General features: G+C 40.6%; 1 protein-coding gene across 1 annotated transcript in view; it reads left to right on the top strand.

Moving 5' to 3' along the window:
- The first annotated feature begins 939 nt into the window (after positions 1-939).
- The window catches only part of CUBN (cubilin), a 309,569-nt gene continuing 290,186 nt past the window's right edge, over positions 940-20,322 (top strand). Inside the window, exons 1-9 of the mRNA XM_008002385.3 lie at positions 940-1,161; positions 1,555-1,684; positions 2,912-3,007; positions 4,034-4,072; positions 7,164-7,265; positions 7,967-8,070; positions 14,900-15,026; positions 16,302-16,464; positions 19,448-19,579. Coding sequence (XP_008000576.3) covers positions 1,043-1,161; positions 1,555-1,684; positions 2,912-3,007; positions 4,034-4,072; positions 7,164-7,265; positions 7,967-8,070; positions 14,900-15,026; positions 16,302-16,464; positions 19,448-19,579 — 1,012 coding nt within the window. The 5' untranslated portion in view covers positions 940-1,042. The remainder of the gene's footprint in view (positions 1,162-1,554; positions 1,685-2,911; positions 3,008-4,033; positions 4,073-7,163; positions 7,266-7,966; positions 8,071-14,899; positions 15,027-16,301; positions 16,465-19,447; positions 19,580-20,322) is intronic.

Raw genomic sequence — 20,322 nt, 5'->3', positions numbered from 1 at the left:
TTGCCCATTTTTTTTTTTTTTTTTTGAATTGAGTTTTTTTGTTTTCTGTTGTTGTGGGAGTTCTTTGCACATTCTGGATATTAACCCATTATTGTATATATATGATTTGCAAATATTTTCTTCCATTCTGTGAGTTGCTTTTTCACTCTGTTGATGTGTTTTTTGATACACAAACATTTTTAATTTTGATGTATTCCAATTTATATATTTTTGTTGTGTTTTTTTCTTTTTTTGCCCACGCTTTTGGTATCATACTCAAGAAATCATTGCCAAATCCAACATCCAAGGTCATGACTTCTTCTACTTTTCTTCTGAGTTTTATATTATAGTTTTAGAGTTTTTGAACCATTGTGAGTTAATTTATAGTTTTAGCTCTTAGACTTAGATCTTTGAACCTTTTTGAGTTAATTTTTGTGTATGGTATGAAGAGAATAACTGGCCAATTCTGTTCTGTGGCAAATGCAAACTGGTCACATTGCCACATATCCTTGGTCCCCTCCTTCCTTGCATCCCCTGTGGAGGATTTTCAGTTCTACCCTCCATGCCTTCTCTGGACTAGGGTGCATTCCTAGTCCAGACTTCATCTTCTTTTGCATGTGGATATCTAGTTTTCCTAGCACTGGGTAGAACTGGAACTCCTCTGCAAGGGAGGTAAGGAAGGAGGGGAGCAGAGAAAGGTGTAGATAATGGCCAGTTTACTTTTGTTGAAACATAGTTACTTCTTAAGCAAAGGTTGTTTTCCTGGATGTTTTCAAAGCTGCTTGTTACTGTTTCAAAGGTCAAATAGATAATGATTAAGTTGTGCATCACTTAAGGTAGATTTTGACCTCTCACAAGTTGAAGAGTACTGAAGATCTAAGATCATTTACATCCCTCTGGAAGAAAAAATAACATAGTCTTCTAGGGCAAAGAAGGAAAAACTGAATAGTTACAGGATATTCCGTGGTTCAAAGTACACCTGCCTGGTTTGCTATTCTCCAAAATCCCATACTCAGTTGGTTGGAGTGGCCTCACTCTTACCTGCCAACCCGGGAGGTTGGTGATGAGCATGTCTTTACCTTTTCTTTGGAGTTTGGTTACCTTATTGACTTTTGCTGAATTAAATGGCGAAGCTGGAGGACTTGAGCTGCAGAGACAGAAAAGAAGCACCAGTCTCCAACAGTAAGTAAACACATGGGTCATTCCTACTCAGGGACTAGGCTAATTCCTCACCAGTTTTCCCAAACAGCCAGATAAACAAAGGTGCAATTTTTCTTGAGGAAAATTATGTTGAGAAGCAAACAGGGAAAAACATTTAGACTGAGGTATGAAATTACCTTCCTATGCACAAATTATTATCTGTCGTCTTGCAAATAATCTGTTTGCAATTGCCAGGGGGTATCTCCGAGAAATGTGCAGAGAAAGAAATGGCAGATGAGCAGGGGCAGTTGGGTTGAGTTGATCAAACAGTGAAGATGTATTTGGCCTGTAGTTATTCAGTAAGAAACTTTGTTATTTTGGTTTAAAAATTGTACCTGCTAGTTACTGATGCATTCTCTGGTTTGAATTATATAGGCCTCGAATGGCTACAGAGAGGGGAAATTTGGTGTTTCTTACGGGGTCTGCCCAAAACATTGAGTTTAGAACTGGATCCCTGGGAAAAATTAAATTAAATGAAGAAGACCTTGGTGAATGTTTACATCAGGTAATACCCTGGAAATATTTTGAAGTCATTTTTGTATATCCATATATGGTGACTTAATTGAACAAGTCTAGATTAATCTGTACCTGGAATCTTTTCTAATTATTATTTTTTATTAATATGTAGTAGATGCACATATTTTGGGGTGCATGTGATAATTTGATACATTCCTATAACGTGTAAAGTTCAAATCAGGGTAATTGGGATATCCATCACCTTAAATATTTACCTTTTCTTTATGCTAAGAACATATGAATTGTTTTCTTCTAGCAATTTTGAAATGTACAATAGATTAATGTTAACTATAGTCACCCTACTGGCCTGTCAAACACTGGATCTTATTTCTTCTATCTTACTATATATTGTACTCATTAATCAACCTGTCTTCAACTTCCCTCCCCCTTCCTAGTGTACCTTGAATCTTTAGCATAGAGAACATAATTGGACATCAGACATGTTCTTGTAAAGGGCAATGGCCTGGCTTAATGGTGGGTAGAGGGAGTGTGCTAAAAGAAGGAAGCTCATTGTGCCAGGCAGTGCACCCTAGTCCAGAGAAGGCATGGAGGGTAGAACTGAAACTCTCCACAGGGGATATGAGGAAGGAGGGGACCAAGGATATGTGGAGATGTGACCAGTTTGCTTTTGCCACAGTATAGAATTGGCCAGTTATTCTCCTGCCTTACTGGGTGTTTTCAGTTCCCAGGAATCACTGCATATTTCAGTCATAATGTTAGAAGTCAGCATTATTCAGAGCTTACTGTGGGCCATCCACTGTGCTTAGCACTGTATGGATGTTATCTCATTTGATCTTCACAGCTGTCCTATGAGGTGGCCTTTATTGTCACCCTAGTTTTATGAGAAGTAAAGAAACCCTGAAGCAGTTAAGTAACTTGCCCAGGACATGCGATAAATAGCTGAGCCAGGACTTAAAACGTAAACAGTCTGCTTCCAAGCCAGGTTTCTTAATAAGCACCCTAAACTGGTATTATAGGAAAACATACAAATGGAAAATACCTTGATCTATTGTTACTGAAAAGGATAAGTGGAATTAAGCTGTGGCTATTTTAGCCCAGTGTTTATTACACGTGGTGTTGTTTTGGTTTTTATAATAATAGGCAAGATCTTAGTGCTTAAAGTAGAATACTACTCAAGTTTTTAATTATATTACTGTAAGATAAATATGATATTTTCACTAGTGTTCTTCATTTCTTCTTCTTTTTCTAAAATTAGATCCAGAAAAACAAAGATGATATTATAGAGTTAAAAGGGAGCGCAATTGGTCTGCCTCAAAATATATCTAGTCAAATCTATCAGCTTGATTCCAAGGTAAGTCTGACATCCACATCGTAAGAACTGATGAGTTCTCCCTAATTCAATGTTATAAGTAACCGTTTTGTAGGGGATATGCCAATTTTGCATGCTCTTTAGAGATTTAGCATGTAACTACCACACTGTTTGGTTAAATGGCGCAGCTCTAATGGAGGCTGTAGAAGTGATGGGCAGAAGGCAGGAAATGCTATGCAAGCACTTGTTGCAGAAGTAGGCCTTGGGCCAGGCACAGTGGCTCACCGCAAGTGAATGGATAATTAATATCAAAAACTGCTGTAATCCCAGCGATTTGGGAGGCCACAGAGGAAGGATTGCTTGAGCCCAGGAGTTTGAGACCAGCCTGGGCAACATAGTGAGACCCTGTCTCTACCCCCCCAAAAAAAAAAATTAGCTGGGCATGGTGGCATGAGCCTGTACTCACAGCTACTTGGGAGGCTGAAGTGGGAGGATGGCTTGAGCCAGGGAGGTTGAGGCTGCAGTGAGCTATGATCATGCCACTGTGCTCCAGCCTGGGCAACAGGGCAGGACCTTGCCAAAGAAAAGAGAGAGAGAGAGAGAGAGAGAGAGAGAGAGAGAGAGAGAGAGAGAGAGAAAAGGAAGGAAGGAAGGAAAGAAAGAAAGAAAGAACAAACGAAAGAAAGAAAGAAAATAAGCCTTGCTGAAGTTTTAAGAGCAACCTTCTTACTGGTGAAATGGATGTATCACTGACATTTATAAACATTCCCATAGTCACTGTGTACAGAGAAGCAATCAGTCAACCTAACAGTGGGTTGTACTTAAAAAAAAAAAAAAAAAAAGGCTAAAAAAAAAAAAACAAACCAGAAATCTATGTGACAGGATGGAACAGGAAGGAAGAAAATCCTGAGGGGAGAGGAATGAAGAGGAAAAAGTCAATAAAAGCAGGAATGAACAGACAAAGTGTGTCCCTAGCAGAGGGCATTAGGACAATATGTCAAGGCTGTAACGTCACCTGCACAATGCCTTTGAACCAGCTAACTGAAGCTTTTTCTTCCCCATTGCCAGCTGGTGGATCTTGAGAGAAAATTCCAAGGCTTGCAGCAGGTAGGTCTCATCCTACTTCACATCCAACATCTTTCACAGAAAACATACTAGAATCATTAATAGAGCCACTATTTTTATTTTAAGGGTGAATGGATGATTAATATTAAAAACTTGCTTTTTCCCATAACTTACTTCTCACCCCAGCATATGCTTCCCAGGATGCAGACGCAGAGCTGAGTCTAAGACAGATGAAATGACAAGGCTGAGGTCTCTGAGCCTGTTAGGGCTTCCAACCCTGAGTTTGCAGCCCACAGCCCACATCCTTTACCATCACCCTTTAGCTCTGTGTGCTGGGCTTGGTCAGCTAGTGATCTCCCAACTTGCTGATTCTCCCATCAGGGACTGGGGCTTGGAAAGCAAGCATCGTCTCTGGCACTGAGCTCAGAAGTCTAGGTGTATCACAAAATATTCCAAATGTTCTTAACACTACATTTGCTGGTAATTAAACTTGAACAGTTTCTTAGAGAAAACATTCTATAACTGTACTACAAACTTGGAGACTGATCTATGTAAACTTAGGCTTCCTACCCCTTTTGGAGGAAGCTGGCCTTTTTAAGACTTTCATGGAAGCTGTAACCTTCTATGCAGAGAAATATACAGAATCTCTTCATTTTTAAAATTTTGCATAAAAGCCTGGGGATTCCAGCATAAGAATGTCAGCACAAATATTTTTCATCTGTTTTGCTCATACTTCAAGCATTTTCCTCTACTTTTAAGTTTGATCTGTCCCACTGTGAAGGACAGATATAAAAAAAGGACTCACACAGATTGAGGCAGGTTCCACCACTCCGTCAAGGATTGCTGCTGCAAACCTTTTTGTCCTTTGATGAACAAGTTCGTGTATTCCTTTTCTCCACTTAGATAATACATTGACCCCTCAACTGTCATTTTTTAGAGAGTAGTTGAGCGAAAGAAAATGAGTAAAGAATAGTGCTGTGGACCATGACACTGCACTCAAGTTTTGTCTCCTGGAGGGCTTCATTATTTTAGCCAAAGGTCAAAGACTGGAGGCCATGCTCAGCCGGTCCTCCTACCCCCATCCCTCAGGAGGAACACTGAGTGATTTTCAAATGTGAATGCCTTTGTGCCTTTGGATAGGGTAAGTGCTCTCTGGCCACCACAGTCCCCACCACTCCCTATTGTCTTCCTCCTGACTGCTGACTTCATTTTCTACTGGGCCCCTTTAGGCTTTTAAATTTTTAGTCCCCAGACAGTGTTGCTTTTGTCCAACAGAAAACCTTTCAATGAGTTTGTGGTTAATGTTCTAAAGAGCATTCTATGATGGACAGAGCCAATTGTGCTAGCACAAAGAGAAAAATAGAACAATGGAATAAAACAAGGTTCATGAAGAGACCCCCAGATGTATGGTCATCTAATTTATGACCAAAGTGGAGAGGGAATGTGCTTTGCAAAAAAATGGCATTGAGTTGGCTCTCCTTTGGCTTTCTATTTCATCTGTAAAATGAAGGAAACAGAAATAATTTTCTTTGTGAGTCACTATATATATAGTATGTTGTGTTTGTATGTGTGTGTATGTGTGTGCCTATAGACACATATATAATATATATGCATGTGTGTGTGTATATATGTATATGAAATGTAATGAACAGTTTGCCCCTATTTTAAGTGTTTAAAAGCAGAGAATTAGGTTGTGTATGGTGGCTCACACCTGTAATCCCAGCGCTTTAGGAGGCCAAGGCAGGTGGATCATGTGAGGTCAGGAGTTTGAGACCAGCCTGGTCAACATGGTGAAACCCTGTCTCTACTAAAAATACAAAAATTAGCCGGGTGTAGTGGGACATGCCTGTAGTCCCAGCTACTGAGGAGGCTGAGGCACAAGAATTGCTTCAACCCGGGACGTAGAGGTTGCAGTGAGCTGAGATCATACTACTGCACTCCAGCCTGGGTGACAGACCCAGGCTCCATCTCAAAACAAACAAACAAACAAACAAACAAACAAAACAACAACAACAGCAAAAAACCCAGACAATTGGACTATGACTGAAATTCATAAAATGGCTATCATTGCATAATCAATTGTTCCCTCTAAAGATGTTTTCTCTGGCCGGGCGCAGTGGTTCACGCCTGTAATCCCAGCACTTTGGGAGCCTGAGGCGGACAGATCACGAGGTCAGGAGATCGAGACCTTCCTAGCTAACATGGTGAAACCCCATCTCTACTAAAAGTACAAAAAATTAGCCGGGTGTGGTGGCGGGCGCCTGTAGTCCCAGCTACTTGGGAGGCTGAGGCAGGAGAATGATGTGAACCCGGCAGGTGGAGCTTGCAGTGAGCGGAGATTGCGCCACTGCACTCCAGCCTGGGCAACAGAGCGAGACTTAGTCTCAAAAAAAAAAAAAAAAAAAAAATCAGAAAAAGAAAAAAAAAAGTTTTCTCTGCACGCAAAGGATATAAAAATCTTACAAGATTGAAACTGGTAGCTGACATAGGGTCAGATTCCCCAGGATATGTAGATGTAGAGGTAGACAAAGGTAGGTTTGTTTGTGATCTGGGTTGAAAGCAGTCAGGTGAGCACCACGGTGAAGGCTGTGTCTTAGCTGGCCACATTTCAAACAAAGAGACTTGGAGCAGAAGGAGTCCAGTCACCTTAACCCATGGGAGGAGGGGCAGCAGCAGCAGATGCTAATGTTTCAAAGTCTCACCTGGAGGGACCAAAGATAAGAATCACAGGTAAAAGAACCGGAATCTCCATTTTCTTTTCTTTGTGCAATCGGAACATCCATTATTATTTTCACACCTGAACCTTTACTCTTGTCCACTGAGGTCTCTTTCTCAGGGGAATAATACTTTTCCAAGGCAAAGTGAAAATCTTCTCCCCTCAGACCTCATCCCACCCATGGTCAAAAGCATGTTGAGAGTTAAGGAATAGGAACAAGATTGATAATAGGAAATGCTTTCTATTTTTTCACAAGAGAGGTGATTTGAAGAACATAAGTAATGGCTTTAAAGTCTGGAGGGAGACCCCCATTGACTAAGAGTTAAATGTAATCCCACGTACACACCTGCATGGTAACATGCCTTTTGCTGATGCCGACTGCAAGTCATCTCATTGACTGTCCTGTCTTTGTTTCAGACTGTTGACAAAAAGGTTTGCAGCAGCAATCCTTGCCAGAATGGAGGAACCTGCCTCAATCTGCATGATTCCTTTTTTTGTATCTGTCCCCCACAGTGGAAGGTGAGTCACTTGCTCTTTGGTTAAGAATGATGGCGGGTCAGCATCTGTGGTTTCCTTGGAATCATCAGGCATATTTAATTCTCCATCCAAAGTTCCTAGGATGCTGTGGCCTCCAGAATCAAAATGAAGTACACCATGTATGCTAAAATCCAAACAGTGGTGAGTTTGATTATATAACCCAGTGAATACTAAAGCCATTGAAAGGAGAGGTTCATGTGATTGGATAACTACCTGGAAGAGCACAGTATTTCTGTTAACATTAATTTAAATCAGTCAGCATTGGACGGTACCAAACAAATCTTGACATACCTATGTACATTTTCTTGTTTTCTATGTTTGGTCTGTTGTTTTTTTTTTTTTTTTTCTGATAATGGTGAAACTGTCCCCAGCATGCATATAAAAAAAAAAAAAGTAAGTATACCCAGACATAGCACCCCTGTGAACTGAGGATTCTATAATGTTTAGATAACGATTCTCCTCCTGTGACTGCTGTGATCTTAAGAAGAGCTCTTTGGTTCTATTAGGTGAAATCTGAGTTCCAGAGGAAGAATAGCAGGGATTAATATTAGTATTATTATATTTGGCTTTACTGAGGACTTATTTACTGTCCACGTATAAATCCTTAAACATATCATGTGAATGTTGGCCCCAGATACCTCTCTGACCTTTGGCACCTGACTTTGTTCCTTATATGATCACAGGGTCCTCTCTGCTCAGCTGATGTTAACGAATGTGAGATTTACTCAGGAACACCCTTGAGCTGCCAGAATGGAGGCACATGTGTTAATACAATGGGAAGTTACAGGTAACTTTTTTTTTTTTTTTTGGATAAATATCAGGTATATTTTTGAAGGCCTAAAACGTCCCATAATTAAGAGCATCCTAAACTAATTATCTGTATTCCAGCAAAAGTTGGTACTCCATGAGGAAATGTTTAGCTCTTACTTAATGTCTACATTTCTATTTTTACTTAATTGAAGCAAAGCTCATGAGTCCTTTACTCTCACCCCATGAAGAAATCCTTGCTCTAACATCCCCAAGGAACTGGAAGAAGGCTGCCGTGATTGGCACAGAGAGTAAGCATGGCCTGGTACAAGAGGAGCTGAAGCCTTAGGAAGAGCCAGAGCATCGAACGGGAGCCACTGAATGGCCTTAAGTAGAAAAGGGGACATCCCACCACACCAGTGCTCCCCGCTGTACTCGTTCCATGTATTATAGCAAGCTCGTAGTTTTGAGTAAGGAGAGCTTTTTTCAATGCTATGTCAAAATGTGACCATAACAAGGTCAACGATTAAACTGTGGTTCAATGAATGAAGTAACTCTCTCTGACCACAGTCATCATTACAGCTCTATCTTCTCTTCTGATTTATTCTGTCAAGTGACTTATCCACAGACTTCTGCTCAGCTCAGGCATCACTTTCTGCAGGAAACCTTCCCTTCCCTTATTAAGCGGAGTGAGGCATCTCAGGGCCTCTGTGTTCCCATCATGCTCTAGGGATATCTGTCATCAAAGCTTTGCTGAGGACACACATATTGTGTTTCTAATAATGAAGTCCAAAAATTTAGGGCAGATCAATAGCAAACTTACTTTTGTACCGTTCTTTAAAGTCACCTTTTAAATTAGACATTGTTTTTCCTTGTAGTTTGGCTGGTCTCTTTTACTGTGTGATTTTTAAAAGATTAATAAATTCTGTTTTAGAATGAACAAATCCTTTCAATACTCTGGAGTAGAATCTCACTGGATTAAAGAGCAATTATTTGCTCTCTTACTGGTGTCTCAGCTATCTTGTTCTTCAATTTCCTCATAACAATATCCATTCTAGTCTTTCCAGCAAAAATGAGTGCAGTAATTTTGTTTTTTAAACCATCGCTGTTATTAACACACACTCCTAAAAATGCAGTCACAAGCCTTCTCTTTTTATTTGATACTTTTGTTTTTTGATCTGATCTTTCAAACTTTTACTCATTCCAGGTTGTAAACTCAAATCATTCAAACTTCTGCTAGATATGTCTATGAGTTCAATCATTATGCAAAACTAAAATTAACCACTTCTGACTTAAATTTAGTATAATGTTATTAAAGAGGTTTTTGCTTCCAGGACTCCGTTACTCATTTAAATGAAGCCTCTTTTCCCTGCTTTTATTAGGCTTGGATTGGAAGCAAAATGCAGTCTAGTCTTTCATTTCCTGGAACCCATTATCTCCTGATTTCTGTTTATGGGCATTTATCAAGGAGGATTGCTATGTAGAGGTATTGGTGGCAAATGTCCAGGCTTCTAGAACTTCTGCTTTCTGACCTTCCTGATATCTAGGAATGTCATGGAGATTGGATTTCACTCCTGGTCTTCCTTTATCGTCACTGTCTTTTGGAGTCTTGTGGGCCAATAGAGAGACAAGTATGGGCAAACTGCGATGAGATCCATAGAACAAGTGAAAGTTGTTGTTGTTGCTGTTTTCAGCACATTATTTTTTTCCCCCTGCAAAATTAAAAACAAAACAAAAACCCCTTTACTATTCACCACTCTTTGCAGCATGTCAGAGGTTAGAGTTCTTTATCCAGACACATACATATGATGGAATGAGAGCTGGGAGGGAAGGAACCATTTATTTATTGAAAGCTGCATTTCTAAATGACAGATTCAACTTTGCAAGAGCAGTACCAAATTCTGTCTTGCACTCTTTTGTAAAGCACAGCAAGAATGCAGAAGAACTGATGATGTGTGAATGGCTTTGGAATGATCTTGATTCCTAGTCTCTGCCCTTCATAGATTTGCTGGAGGACATTAGAGAACAGAGCATTTAAATCAGGTTTCTTTCTCTTGGTAAGGGAATAGTTTCTGAAACCTCACGAATCCCATTTCATTATCTACACTTTAAGTCCCCTAATTCAGGCATATGTTGGAGACTTTTTGAGGGAATAAAAGAAAATGAAAAAAGGTGCATGAGCATAAGATTAAATTATTGTTTTGTGTAATCCACGTGTAATGAAACAAGTGGACATTTAGATTCTTTCTTGAGTTCTGTTAATTATGTGACATTAAATCCTTGTTAATCAGGATATTCACTGAGGCTAGAAAACCCTTTGGGAAACTTCAACACACATTAGCTAAAAGAAAACTTGAGCCCCAGAATCATCTGGACCTGCAAAAATGTAGTCATGCCATCGAAGTTCACTTTGGAGTTTGAACCTCCTTCCGTTTCTTTAACTCTTTGAGCTCTTTTATTTGGATAGAAAAAGGAGTCTTTAACTGGATTAATACTTTGCCATTGTAAAGACCTCTGAAAAGGTGCAAATACTCATTCATGGGAAGCCCTGTTTCATACCTGTTTCATAGGTAAACTTCTGGTAGAAATTCTTTTTTAGAACAATAATTATAGCACAAGAAACATAATTTTCTGTTTCCACTGATTCTTTTGGCTTGAGGTCTTAGACCCAGAGCTTCAGACAACTAACACAATGATATTTCATGACTTCTCTATGCTGTTACTGCCTCTTTGTTCTGAAGACTTGATTCCTATTGTTTCCCTGCTTACTTTGTTTTGTATTGTTTGTTTTTGTTTGTTTGTTTTTGAGATGGAGTCTCGTTTTGTCACCCATGGCTGCAACCTCCGCTGGAGTGCAATGGCTGCAACCTCCGCCTCCTGGGGACAAATGATTCTCCTACCTCAGTGGCCTGAGTCGCTGGGATTACAGGCACCTGACACCACATCTGGCTAAGTTTTGTATTTTTAGCAGAGACAGGGTTTCACCATGTTGGCCAGGCTGGTCTCAAATTCCTGATCTCAGGTGATCTGCCCGTCTCAGCCTCCCATAGTGCTGGGATTACAGGTGTGAGCTACCACGCCTGGCCTCCCCTGCTTACTTTGGATTTAACACAGCCCTTAGGATCTGAACTTGCCATGCATGGATGGTGTGTGTTGTACATTTAGGGCTCAGATCTAGAAGGCTTTCCAGAAAAACAAAAAGTTGAGTTTGTCTGGTTTTCCAGAAACGTGATGATGAGTAAATTTTATTTCATTTATTTCCATTCATATCACTGGTAGATTTTACATCCTACGGGGCTTAAAAAATGAGGATAATCTGGTTTTAACTCAGGTGGTAGTTAGGTATTAAACTTACTACCTTTTTCAGTCAGTCAGTAAAATTAGTATTGAACCATGGACTCAACACAAGTTAAACTGTGACTATCAAAGCGTGTTAAACCTCTTCTCAATTGCCAAAATGCACTTGCAGTGTTTTCAAAGAAAAGCCTAGCTTTGTTCTGCTGGAAGCAAGTCAGTAATAAAAGGTCATTAGAAAAGACACTTCTGCTAAATCAGTAACTAATAACTATAGCAGGGATAGTAGTAAGTTGGTTTTAAAAATACAATATATTGCTTTTATTTTCACTTAGGGAGGTATCTAAGTAATTGTTCATTTTTTAAAGGCCATATCAAGACACTTTGAGAGTATATTTTGCCTGTAAACCCTGATATGTTAACAAGGCACATAAGGCTGGGCACGGTGGCTCATGCCTGTAATCCCAGCATTTTGGGAGGCCAAGGCGGGTGGATCACCTGATGTCAGGAGTTCAAGACCAGCCTTGCTAACATGGTGAAACCCTGTCTCTACCAAAAGATACAAAACTTAGCCGACGTGCTGGCATGCATCTGTAGTCCCAGCTACTTGAGAGGCAGAGGTGGGAAGATTGCTTGAACCTGGGAGGCAGATGTTGCAGTGAGCCGAGATCGCACCACTGCACTCCAGCCTGGGCACAAGACCCTGTCTCAAAACAAAACAAAACAAAACAAAACGGTGCATAAAAATGCAGCATCTTCATATAACTCTACTTATCAGAATGTAGGAATGTAACATGCAGAAACAGTGGTGCAGGAGTCAAGTAGACCTAAGTGTCTATCTTCTGCCAATTACTCATTTTGTGGTTTTGGGAAACGTTAGTCTGTAAAATGGGATTAATAATACTTGTCTTGGAGGATCATTTCAAGGAATCCTATGGTTTACTTGACTTTCTTCCTCCCTTTCTCTGTCTCCTCACATCATCTAAACTTAAAAGAAAGAAGTGTACTTTGTAGCTATTTAGATAACAGTGTAGGATTAATGCCTACTCATCTCCCAGTGATAATAGCAAGGATGAAGGAAGAGAGAGATAAAGAGAAAGGATTTAACTGCAGGTCCATGAACCAGAATCTCCTCTCAAATCTTGCATCATTTTGCAATAGTTAAGCACTTAGTGATAAAATAAAGACAGTCTTCTTAGCACTTCCTACAGGGGAATGCCTTTAGACTGCAATATGACCATAGTTCACAGAGATTACCAGTATTATTCCATAAGAAACCGAGGCAGAGGGAGTTAGTACTTTGTATGGGTGAACAGTTAACAGGAAGGACCAAAATTTAAACCTAGGCAGTCTTATCCCAGGGGTTCCCAAACACTCAGATCTTCCAGATATAGAAAATAGAAAGCTAGTAACAGTTGGTTTAAAAATTCTTCGGCAGGGCGCAGTGGCTCACGCCTGTAATCCCCGCACTTTGGGAAGCCAAGGTGGGTGGATCACCTGAGGTCAGGAGTTCGAGACCAGCCACTACTTCTAGCAAAGAGACTTCTGCTAAATCAGTAATTAATCAGTTGGCTTCGCCAGCATGGTGAAACTCCATCTCTACTAAAAAATAAAAATAAAAAATTAGCCAAGTGTGGTGGCACACACTTGCGGTCCCAACTACTTGGGAGGCTGAAGCAGGAGAATTGCTTGAACCTGGGAGGCAGAGGTTGCAGTGAGCTGAGACTGCGCCACTGCACTTCAGCCTAAGTGACAGAGTGAGACTTCATCTGAAAAAAAAAAAAAAAAAAAAAAAAAAATAAATAAATAAATAAAAGATTCTCAAGCATTTTTGGCAGGTGTTGGGACTGGTGGCGAAATAAACTGTTAGTAGTGAAGCCTCCTGGATCAAATGCTCAAATATGTGTCTGAACTGTTTTAAAGTTCCATAATCCTCAAGAGTCTAATTAAATTGTCTGTACAAATATCCTATGTAAAGATGGGGACAAAGAGGAAAGAAAACAATGTGAGAAGGAAAATAGAGAGAGATGAGGGGAAGATAAATGGCTATGGGTGGCGATGGATAATTCAATTTCTCCTTAAGTTTAATCATTTATTGTTATTTTCCTATGACTTTGTCTTAACGAGAAAGGCAACTTTGGAATGCTCAGAAATGTCATGTATTAATGAAGCAGCTTTTATGTAAATATGTACTGATGTTGTAAATTGCATGGAACATATTTATACCAAAAAATATTCATTTATTGGAAACTTACATTTAATTGGGCATGCTGTATTTTTATTTGCTAAGTCTGGCCTCCCGACATGAGTGCATGGATGATGTTCCCCGCATTCTTACTCTCCATCTCTGGCCACACTCATTGCTCTCCTCTTCCTTAGAAACTGCCAAAAAGCTGCCACCCCAGCAATTGCTTCTGGGGCCCACCACGGGCAAGCTGAATCCTGTGCCTGGAGTTTGGTTCTTGATGACTTTCAAACAGTCAAATGCTAATTTCCCACACTGTCATTCATACATTGTCATCCATGGACATTACTAAGCTCCTTGTACCTTACTGTGTCTTGTTGAAAGAGCTCTTCTCCTTTGTAGAATGGCATGGGAGGGAGGCCTGGCTATGCAGGCGCTCCCTGTTCCTTGTCTCTGACTGCTGGCACCATCAGTCATTTCCCCCATGAGAGCTTTTCTTGCCAATTCTGCTTGAGTCCAGCCATTGGCAACCTCTGGGCCTGGCCCTCCCTGTCATCAGATGTGCCCAGGCACGTGCGGATAGGCTTAGGCTTCTGGGACTCCTCTTCCCTCCTCCTCCCCCAGCTCCCATACTCAGACCATAGACATTCCCATTAAGCTGCAAAAATAAGGCTAAAGCAGCTTTAACAATGACAAGGGTTTAAAACAACATTGCTTATTTGATTATTATTGGACTAAAATCTTCTAGTAACAAAGCACCCACTGCTAGCTTCGGCATAATGTAATAATTACCACATTTTGTTGGAAATTCAAATGTGCCTATGAAAGAATGTCACTGTGTTATATTATATAACTACACTTTTTATGGATAGAAGACATATTGCCCTTTGTAATATAATAATAACGATCATAGACTGTGGGGTGTGGACACTGGGTTGCGTGTGGGGTTATATAATCCTAGAGAGCATTTGGGAGTTATCAGTGTAGCCCACGTTGCCCGTGCTTCGTGGCAGGTCCAATTGGACAGATGATGAATGGATTTGCTGATCTCTCCCTTTACCTTCTTGAACTAACTCTATTACCTTTGGCTGATACACATCTGACCTTTGAAAATGCTGTTTGATGACCTGATAACACAAGAATTTATAGTGCTAGGCTTACCAGGTGATAAGTTGTGATTCTCTAACATTGTATTTACTCAATCCACCACTTGGAGCAGAGCAGAGCGATTTTCTCCCAAGACTCCAGTCAGTAAATTTGCATTTCTGGCTTATGATTCCATGTTAACATCGTTGATTTGTAATTTGAATTATTTTCCTCACTGATATTAAGAGACAGGCAATGGCCCCAAAGCACAAGCCCTTACACTGTGCTCTTGTGTAACCAACAGTTGTCACTGCCCACCTGAGACGTACGGACCGCAGTGTGCCTCCAAATACAATGACTGTGAAGGGGGTTCTGTGACACGCTGTGTCCATGGCATCTGTGAGGATTTAGTCCGCGAGCAAGCTGGAGAGGTGGGTCCCTTCCCTAAATGTGCCTCCTTGCAGAGAGCCATGGTTAGTAGCTCCTCCTCCTCCTATGCCCACTGTATACAAGCACTGCCTGGAGCTTGTAGAGGTGAAGTCACTTCCTGCCTGTAAGTGGGACGTAGGCGAGGAGGGGAGATGAGGACCCAGAGATTAAGATGTCATTATGTAAAATAGGACCTTTTTTTTTTTTTTTTTTTTTTTGAGGCGGAGCCTCTCTCTGTCACCCAGGCTAGAGTGCAGTGGCACGATCTCAGCTCACTGCAACCTTCACCTCCCTGGTTCAAGCAATTCAATTCTCATGCCTCAGCCTCCTGAGTAGCTGGGATTACAGGAACATGCCAACATGCCTGGCTAATTTTGGTATTTTTAGTAGAGACGGGGTTTTGCCATGTTGGCCAGGATGGTCTCGAACTCCAGGCCTCAAGTGGTCCACCCACCTCAGCTGCCCAAAGTGCTGCAATTACAGGCATGAGCCACCACACCCAGCAGAAATAGGACCATTTTTATTATCCCGTCATGACTCTCTCTGAGATAAGACCTTCTCTTGGCCTTGTAAGTTTTATTTTAACAGTGACAAAACACAGGAATATAAAAGGACCAGTCTTGTTGGCAACATGTGGTTTCAAAGAGTCTGACTTTTCCTGACCTGAGCCTCTGGAACTGCTGCAGACTCTAAGAGCCCACTCCCCGGAATACCCCTCCATGCCCTAGGTCCTGATGACTTTGACCCCTGACCCTTAAAGTTGTCCAGTCTTGGCTGGCTTGGCTCTTCATGAGAACTTCAATTCTTTATTTTTAGTTCTATTTTTTCTACCCATGTGATGGAAAATAGTTCCCATCCAATGATGGGGATGGAAGGGTTGAGGAGGCAGGTAGGAGGAAGAATTTTCCTAAGAAAAACAAACAGAATTGAGTTTCCAAGGTCTGTGCCTACATGAGTGTTTTTCCCTCTAAAAACATAGCAGGCTGAGTTGATTGACTTTAATTATATTGACTTACGGTTCTTGATTGTTGTTACTCTTTCCCTGGCATCTTTGGGAGAAATTATAGCTTGCTTTTACTCTGAAATAAAGATGTTTCCCTTTTTGCATGGTCTGGTCTAAATGCTTAATCATATGGGAAGGAAAAGAGAAGCCAGTGGATTGGCTGTATGAAAATGAACGTTAGAGGATAAACAGCTTGGGGCTTGATGAAATGTTCAAAGGCTTTTCTTGCTGATTTTCATGATTGTCTTTATTCATGCTGTTGTCATCCTGCCAGCCCAAGTACAGCTGCATCTGTGATGCTGGGTGGATGTCTCCACCAAACAGCCCTGCCTGCACACTGGACAGAGATGAGTGCAGCTTCCAGCCCGGGCCTTGCTCCACACTTGTGCAGTGTTTCAACACTCTAGGCTCTTTCTATTGTGGCGCCTGCCCAACAGGTACGTTCTCAGGGCCACATGCCAGGCTCTGCATGCCAAGTTGGAGAGGTGCTAGAATCAATTTTCTTTCACTATTGATGAGTAAGAAGACCATTCTTAGGAGGTGTTCAAATCCAGTTTTGTGTCCTGGTTCACTAGCTTCTGCTCAACGATCTCACTGCTATCACAATTCCACGACAGAAGGGGGAGGCTTGTCCAAAACTGTACTAGAGTCAGACTTTGGGGCAAGGTTAGCCATAGAATTTGTAAGTTAGACACTGCATTGCAGTGACCGTCAACCGACCAGATTTGAGATCAAAAGAAATACTCTAGTCCCACCTTTCATACTAACCAGATGTTTGTACACATGGGGAAATTATTTGACCTCTTTCCATTTCCACCACAGTCCAGTAGCTCTTGCCTGGGTGTGTCATTAGCGTATCTTGTGGACTTGATGTAAACAGAGATATCCAGCTCCATCACAGCCTCACAGCAACGGAATCTCTAGGGACACCGGATGTTGAGTCATAGAAAACGTGGGTGGGCTCTGTTAGTCAAAGACTGCCTGGGTTTGAATCCAAGGGCATCTTTTGTTCTATGAGATAGTCATCATACATTCCACACATATTTTTTTGTAGGATACCTACTGCGAGCAAAGCACTGTGCTGGGTGCATTGGTAGGCAATTAGCCAGACCTCAGGTTTATCTGCACTCCAGGGGTGTTCTTAGAAATGGAGCACAAAGATAATGTAATAATAGTAGCTGGTTTTCTTTTGCTTTGTTTTTGTTATTGTTTTGAGACAGAGTCTCTCCCTGTCACCCAGGCTGGAGTACAGTGGCATGATCTCAGCTCACTGCAACCTCCACCTCCTGGGTTCAAGCAATTCTTCTGCCTCAGCCTCCCGAGTAGCTGGGACTACGGGCACAAGCCACCATGCCCAGCTAATTTTTGTAGTTTTAGTAGAGACGGAGTTTGCCATGTTGGCCAGGCTGGTCTCAAACTCCTGGCCTCAAGTGATCTGCCCACCTTGGCCTCCAAAAGTGCTGGGATTACAGGTGTGAGCCACCACGCACGGCCTGCTTTTTATTTTTAATAAAAGTGTTATTAAGGCACTGTATAAGTAATTTTTAATTCTTTTAACTACAACAAAACCAAGACATGGTAAGAATAAGTATTACTCACATTTTAAAATATGATAACTTGAGCTTAAAGAGGTTGAATAACTTGCCCAAGATCATATAGCTTTACAGATAGCCAGAACTGAAACCCAAGTTTCTTGGCGAGTTTCTTCTCTCCAAGAAACCCCACAAACCTATTGCCCCAGGTAGTGATTTTTGATTTAGTGGTTTTCTGCATGTATATATTTAGATCTTGTAAAACTGGAAAGAAATGGAGAAAAACCTATGAAGACTTTTTCCCTCTTAGTTCTCAGGGGCAAGCATGATTTGCAAGCAATCACATTTTGAAGGTAATTTATCATGCACAATCTTTAAAAACTATAAATCGGAAAAATAAATTATTTAAATTAGAGGATTGGCAATGTGTTTTTACATTCTTCTTTTTATTGTTGGAGAAGAAAAAGAGAAACAATTTTGTTCTTGTTTATCACTCTATTTTTCCTGCAATATATAGCAGTTACATTTTATAAGCAGCAAAGCAATATATGCTGCTTATAAAATATCACTACAAAAATACGGAAAAAATAGAAAAAAATACCTTTGATCTTATCACACAGAGGACCATGATGAACATTCGGGCATTTTTTTCTTCCAGCTTTTTTCATGTATGCATTTTGCCATGCACTAATATGATTATTTTCTTAGGTAGAGTCTTAGAAGAGGATTCTGCTTAAATTAAAGAATATAAATATTTTTAAGTCTGTAAAGGTTTTTAAGGATTCTTATAATTGTAATAATTTGAATTATAAAAGTAATACAAATCTACAACCATTGAATAAAATGGGAACCACTAAAGTAAAATTATTAAATCTCATCTTCCTAATGACACCATTAGTCATTTGTTCTCCTTCCTCTTTTACCTTATTCTTCATTCGTACAAGCACATATGCAAGAGTTTAAAAAATTCTTTCCCAAAATTAGGAATATGAGCCCAATCCTCCATATGATTTTAACAGTTAGTTTCTTTTTGTTTTTGTTTTTGAGACAGAATCTTGCTCTGTCGTCCAGGCCAGAGTGCAGTGGTGCAATCTTGGCTCACTGCAACCTCTACCTCCCAGGTTTGAGGGATTCTCCTGCCTCAGCCTCCCAAGTAGCTGGGACTCCAGGGGTGCACCACCACGTCCAGCTAATTTTTGTGTTTTTAGTACAGATAGGGTTTCATCATGTTGGCCAGGCTGGTCTTGAACTTCTGGCCTCAGGTGATCTGCCCACCTCAGCCTCCCAAACTGCTGGGATTACAGGCATGAGAACCACCTTGCTCAGTCACGTTTAGTACTTTATTTAATGTATATATAAAAATTCTTTCAGTGTTTGTGTGTATGCACATGTAGGTATATAGGTGTGCGCATGATATTAAAAAGTGTTTTTAGTGTTCGGTCACAAAGATGAGTCATAAGGTGTTCAGCTATGCTTCTATTGATGCTTGAGGGTTTTTCCCAATTAAACAGTGCTGCAGTAGACATCCTCTTACCTACATCTTAGTGTGGCAGTAGTTTTATCACAATAGGCTGAGTTTTAAAAAGTGCAATTGGTAGTCAAAGTCTATGTATTTAAAAAATGTTAGTGAATACAGCCAGAGCTCTTTCCAAATAGGTTATATCAATTTAATGTCTAACTATCAGCATATAAGAGGAGCCCATTTGCCCACTTTGTTGCCAGAATTTGATTTTAAGAATTCAAAACAACTTTTGCCAATCCGATAAGCATATCTCATTTTTATTTTATAGTTCCTTAGGTGGAGAAAGTTTTTATATGTTTTGACTTGTATTTCTTCCTTGTTGACTTGTCTATAGAGCTAAACTTTTGAATCTTCTTGTTTTTCTAGGCTGGCAAGGCAATGGATATGTTTGTGAAGATATCAATGAATGTGAGATAAATAATGGCGGCTGTTCTGTGGCTCCACTTGTTGAGTGTGTGAATACACCTGGGTCTTCCCACTGTCAGGCCTGTCCACCAGGTGCTGCCTCGGTTCACTGTTAACCTCCTGACCCCAGTACAGGGAACACAGACATTTGAATACGGAATCTTGTGCTCCATTTAAAATATGATTTCTGGCTGAGCGCAGTCGCTCATGCCTGTAATCCCGACACTTTGGGAGGCTGAGGTGGGTGGATCACATGAGGTCAGGAGTTTGAGACCACGCTGGTCAACATGGTGAAACCCCCTTTCTACTAAAAATGCAAAATTAGCTGGGTGTGGTGGCACGTGCTTGTAATCCCAGCTATTTGGGAGGCTGAAGCACAAGAATCGCTTGAACCTGGGAAGCGGAAGTTGCAGTGAGCTGAGATCGTGCCACTGCACTCCAGCCTGGGCAACAGAGTGAGACTCCATCTTAAAAAAATAAAAAATAAAACATGATTTTTGTCTTAGGAGAGAAAATAGTACAGAAAGTTTTGTTTATCTTGTGAATTCAGGACACATTAGTATAACACTATGATACGAAAGAAAAAACATTTTGAATATCAATGGAAAACAACAAACTTTACAAACTGTCAAATAGCTACAGAGATAATGCAGAATTTGAAAAGTTTTCTGAGTGGATCACAGACTTACTGTTCCATTGCCCTCACGAGTAATTTATTAATATCGTGCACTCCTGAGTTGTTTTGTATACCAAGTTTACTAAACCACAGGCATCACAGTAGGCATATTTAGTAATTGTTGGTTTCCCTCCTTTTCTGGAAAGAAGTCTTTTCTGCT

This window comes from Chlorocebus sabaeus, chromosome 9, assembly GCF_047675955.1.
Source record: "Chlorocebus sabaeus isolate Y175 chromosome 9, mChlSab1.0.hap1, whole genome shotgun sequence".
In the NCBI taxonomy this organism is placed as follows: Eukaryota; Metazoa; Chordata; class Mammalia; order Primates; family Cercopithecidae; genus Chlorocebus; species Chlorocebus sabaeus.
Note: the sequence above shows the minus strand (reverse complement) of the source record. Positions and strands in the feature narration are given on the sequence as shown.